Source organism: Hibiscus syriacus, unplaced genomic scaffold, assembly GCF_006381635.1.
Source record: "Hibiscus syriacus cultivar Baekdansim isolate YM2019G1 unplaced genomic scaffold, ASM638163v2 tig00010533_pilon, whole genome shotgun sequence".
Classification (NCBI taxonomy): Eukaryota; Viridiplantae; Streptophyta; class Magnoliopsida; order Malvales; family Malvaceae; genus Hibiscus; species Hibiscus syriacus.
The window spans coordinates 1,815,908-1,820,000 of NW_024062223.1; the positions used below are offsets into that span (position 1 = coordinate 1,815,908).

At 40.7% G+C, this 4,093-nt stretch overlaps 1 protein-coding gene across 1 annotated transcript in view; it reads right to left on the minus strand.

Annotated features, from left to right (window-relative positions):
• Nucleotides 1-2,759: 2,759 nt before the first annotated feature.
• Nucleotides 2,760-4,093, minus strand: part of LOC120204229 (homeobox-leucine zipper protein MERISTEM L1-like) — a 4,460-nt gene continuing 3,126 nt past the window's right edge. The window contains exons 8-11 of the mRNA XM_039204348.1: nucleotides 3,901-4,075; nucleotides 3,526-3,782; nucleotides 3,347-3,442; nucleotides 2,760-3,264 (exon numbers count right to left, since the gene is read on the minus strand). Coding sequence (XP_039060279.1) covers nucleotides 2,899-3,264; nucleotides 3,347-3,442; nucleotides 3,526-3,782; nucleotides 3,901-4,075 — 894 coding nt within the window. The 3' untranslated portion in view covers nucleotides 2,760-2,898. The remainder of the gene's footprint in view (nucleotides 3,265-3,346; nucleotides 3,443-3,525; nucleotides 3,783-3,900; nucleotides 4,076-4,093) is intronic.

The window sequence follows — 4,093 nt, forward strand, 5'->3', positions numbered from 1 at the left end:
TATCTAATTCCACATGTTTTGATCAAGAATGAAAAACAAGGTTTGCACTCATTGTCACTGCACTGGTGTTATCACACTAGATTGTTGGAACTTCTACTTTTTCACCAGATCAGCAAGCAGAATCTTGATCCATACTACTTCAGAAGCGACATCAGCAACGCTTCGAAATTTTGCTTCAATGATTGATCGAGCAACTGTATTTTGTTTCTTGGAGCTTTAAGAAACCAAGTTATCACCCAAGAACACACAGTTACCTAAAATAGATCGTCGGTCATCAGCACTGCTCGCCCAGTCAGCATCTACAAATGTTGTTACTTTGCTCGTGGAACTATCAACTTGAAACGCAAGGCCATGTTGCAATGTGCCATTGAGATAACGTAGGATTCTCTTGACTGCCAGCCAGTGCCCTTCACAAGGATTATACATATGTTGAGCAATCCTATGAACGCTAAATGTTATATCAGAACGAGTGTGAGTAAGGTAAAGTAGAGCGCCAACTATACTTTGAAAGTGTTGAGCATTAGCGAGAGATTGACCATCACTTCCAGTGAGCTTAGGAGACAAAGCCATTGGAGTTGGGGCTAGTTTTGCTCTACTCATTTTCGATTTTTCAAGCAAAACCCTTTTGAACTTTCTCTGTTGTAGCACAAAGCGATGTTTAATTGCTTCTTGTAACCTCGATACTAAGGAAAAAAATTAACTCCCAAATACAACAAGATGTTAAATAACCTCTTCGATTGCATCCTTGGAATTGGCGGTGAGCATTATATCATCAGCATAGATTAACATAAACACACGAATGCTACCTAATCGTCGAACAAAAATAGAGAAGGATCTGCTGTTGATTCCACGAACCCTAGTTGAGTAATGAATTGTTTAAGCTTCGCATACCACATTTGCAAGGCTTGTTTGAGGCCATATAAGACTTTCTGAAGTCTGCGGACCAGAGGAGTGCCATCAACAGATTGCTGCTCAAAGTCTGGAGGCTGCACCATAAAGACTTCTTCAGTAAGATCACCATGTAGGAATGTGTTATTTACATCGATCTGATGCAAAACCCATCCATTCAAAAGAATAATGGATAAAATAATATTGACAGTAGATGACCGAACCATTGGACTGCATGTGTCTCCAAAGTCATGACCTGGGACTTGGGAGAATCTTTTCGCCACCAAATGTGCTTTATGTCTTGCAACAGACCCGTCCGCATAATGTTTGAGTTTAACCATTTACATCCGACGGCCACACGGGTAGGTAGAAGATGTTCTACCTGTGAAGTGCCATTTTTTATTAAAGCGTTATACTCATCAAACACTACTTGCCTCCACTGAGGATCTTAAAGAGCTTGAGAGTTTATTGTAGGTTCAACTTCATCAACGAAGGATGAAGAATCAACAGAGAATGTTTTAGGTTTGAAGACACCCATCTTTTCCCTAGTCATCATGGGGTCATGATTTACAGGTACATTTGTAGGTTGAGTCATAACACCATGCACTATATGATCCTCATGAGCTTCTGAGGAAGACAAGGAGTTGTGGTGTTCTTCATGTATGGGAGAATTACATACAGGGCCTGCTGAGCTCGAATCAATAACACCACTGGTGGAGGGGTTGTGTTGCACACTACCATTGTCATTATAAATTGGCAAAAACCCAAACCTATGAGAACTAGAAGGTAAACTGGGTAGCCGTGATGAACCATAAGAATCTGGAGCTCATGAGCAACCTTCTAGAACTTGCAATCCACCAGGAACCACTGGGAGTGATGAGCTGAGATGTGGTGGAGAATGAACAACAACATAATCTAGCTTCTTTTTGTTGGCATATGAAAAAACACATTCATCAAACATAACATTGCATGAAATATACATTTTCCCATCTGAAGCCAAACACGTAACTCCGATGTTGAAGATTGTAGCCAAGGAAAACACATGGAACGAAAAGCTAGTTTATGAGACTGAAAAGGGCGTGTGTGGGGAAAACATAAGCAACCAAACACGCGCAAGTGATCATAGGTTGGCTGCTTGCAAAACAATCTTTCAAAGGGTGAGCATCCCTGTAAGACACTGGTAGGAAGGCGACTGATGAGATGGACGACCCTAAACCCTACACCCAAACCCTAAACCGTACGTCACCATATTAACTGAGCTTTTATTGCACTTGACACCAGCAATGGCACCTTCTCTTTTTTTAGTACAAAATTTGAACTTAAATACATTACTTTACAACATTTTTTTTTTGCATATGCTTATATAAATGTAAATGATGGTTTGAAAACTTGAAATTTATATCATTTCTCGTCACTGAACCAATAGATTGTTGGATTCAAACAACTTTATGACCCTGTAAAAGTACAGAAGCAATAGAAGGCTGGGAATTCAGCACCACCATGAACACAACCAAATGGTACTGCTACGATAAAATTGGTTTATACTTGTCAGAATAGTGGTTCTATTAATTAATTAATATCAGGTGGATGGATATCTATCTATTAATTAATTCCAACAACTTTTGGTCCTTGATATCACGTGGATACAAGTTTTTCTTTTAACAAAAAGAAGAAAACATGCATGTGGATACAATCAATGAAGCAATCCTTCATTTTTTCCCCCTACTTTTTCAAACCATCATTGTACGAATTAATAAAATGCATAAAACAAAGGCAATAACTAAACTATTCATTAAATTCAAAAAGTACCAAAATTACAAATTAGAGCAGAATCCAACAAAATGTTTGATGATGGAGGAGAAAAACAGGAGTCCAAATTAATGCTTCGACCATAGCACATGAAACGGAAATAAATTAGACAAATTTTAATAGTGTTCTCAAAATGGTGAGTTCTCCTACCATATCTAATAGTAGAACTGATCAAGTTATGTTCGATCTATGCTTTGTTTATTAAGCACTATTGCACATTACGGCAGTTTTGATCCTTTCAACTGTGCATTTAATTAGGCTATTGACGGTAGCCACCGATCCCAGAGAGAGCTTTGCAGTTGGAACTGAATCAACTAAAATCTGGAAGGCAACGGTGAGGAGAGAGCCACCCGAACCGATTTCGAGAATTCCTCCTCCATCGTGTCCTGGACCGTCGGGAAGAATTGCGAAACCGGACGGCAACAGCGCGACGTAGTCCGGGTCACCACCACTTAAGACGACGTCCATCGCGATGATATCGACCGGGGCATATATCACATAGGACCCTGTGGCATCAGTGCAGCTCTCTTGAAGTATCAACATGTTGCTTTGGCTAGAGTTTGCACTCTGTGGATTGGATTTACAATTGGAAAATGTTAGCTTAATGGATGACTATCATGGAAATGTTAACTTGCCATTGCCAACTTACATTTACTCGCAGTAAAGAGACACAATTGCCTGGATCACGGCCATTGGCTATGTGAGCCATTTCTTGAACTAGGCCACCATTTGATAGGATATCCCACTAGAAATTCAGGTTCAAGCTGCAAATTAGTATAATATTCTGAAAATTTGTGTTTGAATTCTTACATTGGAAGATTAATGTACCTCGCTTCGAGAGTTCTCGTCCCTTAGGAAATCGAATACCCTTTTCGGTGGGACTGGGATCCAGAAGGAAGTTGCAGCACTAAGCACAATACCAGGAGGCCTGCCTGGATCATCCATACTCTTTCGGGTCATAACTCGTACATCGTCGGAACCTGTTGCTGCTAGAGTCGTCCAAGCATGGGCCGTAGAAGCACCGACGCCGGTGCAAAAGCTGGTCACCATCCTCTCTGCCAACTTCAACATACTCTTCCTCCCTTCTGAACTTGTTATGCAGAGATCAATAAGTAACCCAAATGTTAACGTCAGAGACACACGAAGTGCACTGCATTCGACAAGGTATCTCTAAGAAAAACAAGATGGTAAATGTTGTTGTACCGCATAGATCCCCTTCTGGAATGTTACTCGCCATTGAACTCGCAAGACGTTCGCACTGCCGATCTAATGTCGCCAGCCAACGTTTTGCTCCGAAAGCTAGACTGGAGTTAACTACTGGTCTGTATATGTTGTGGACAGCTCTATCATCCACTTCTACATGCTCAACCCATATAACCTGAAGTATCAGGGAAAT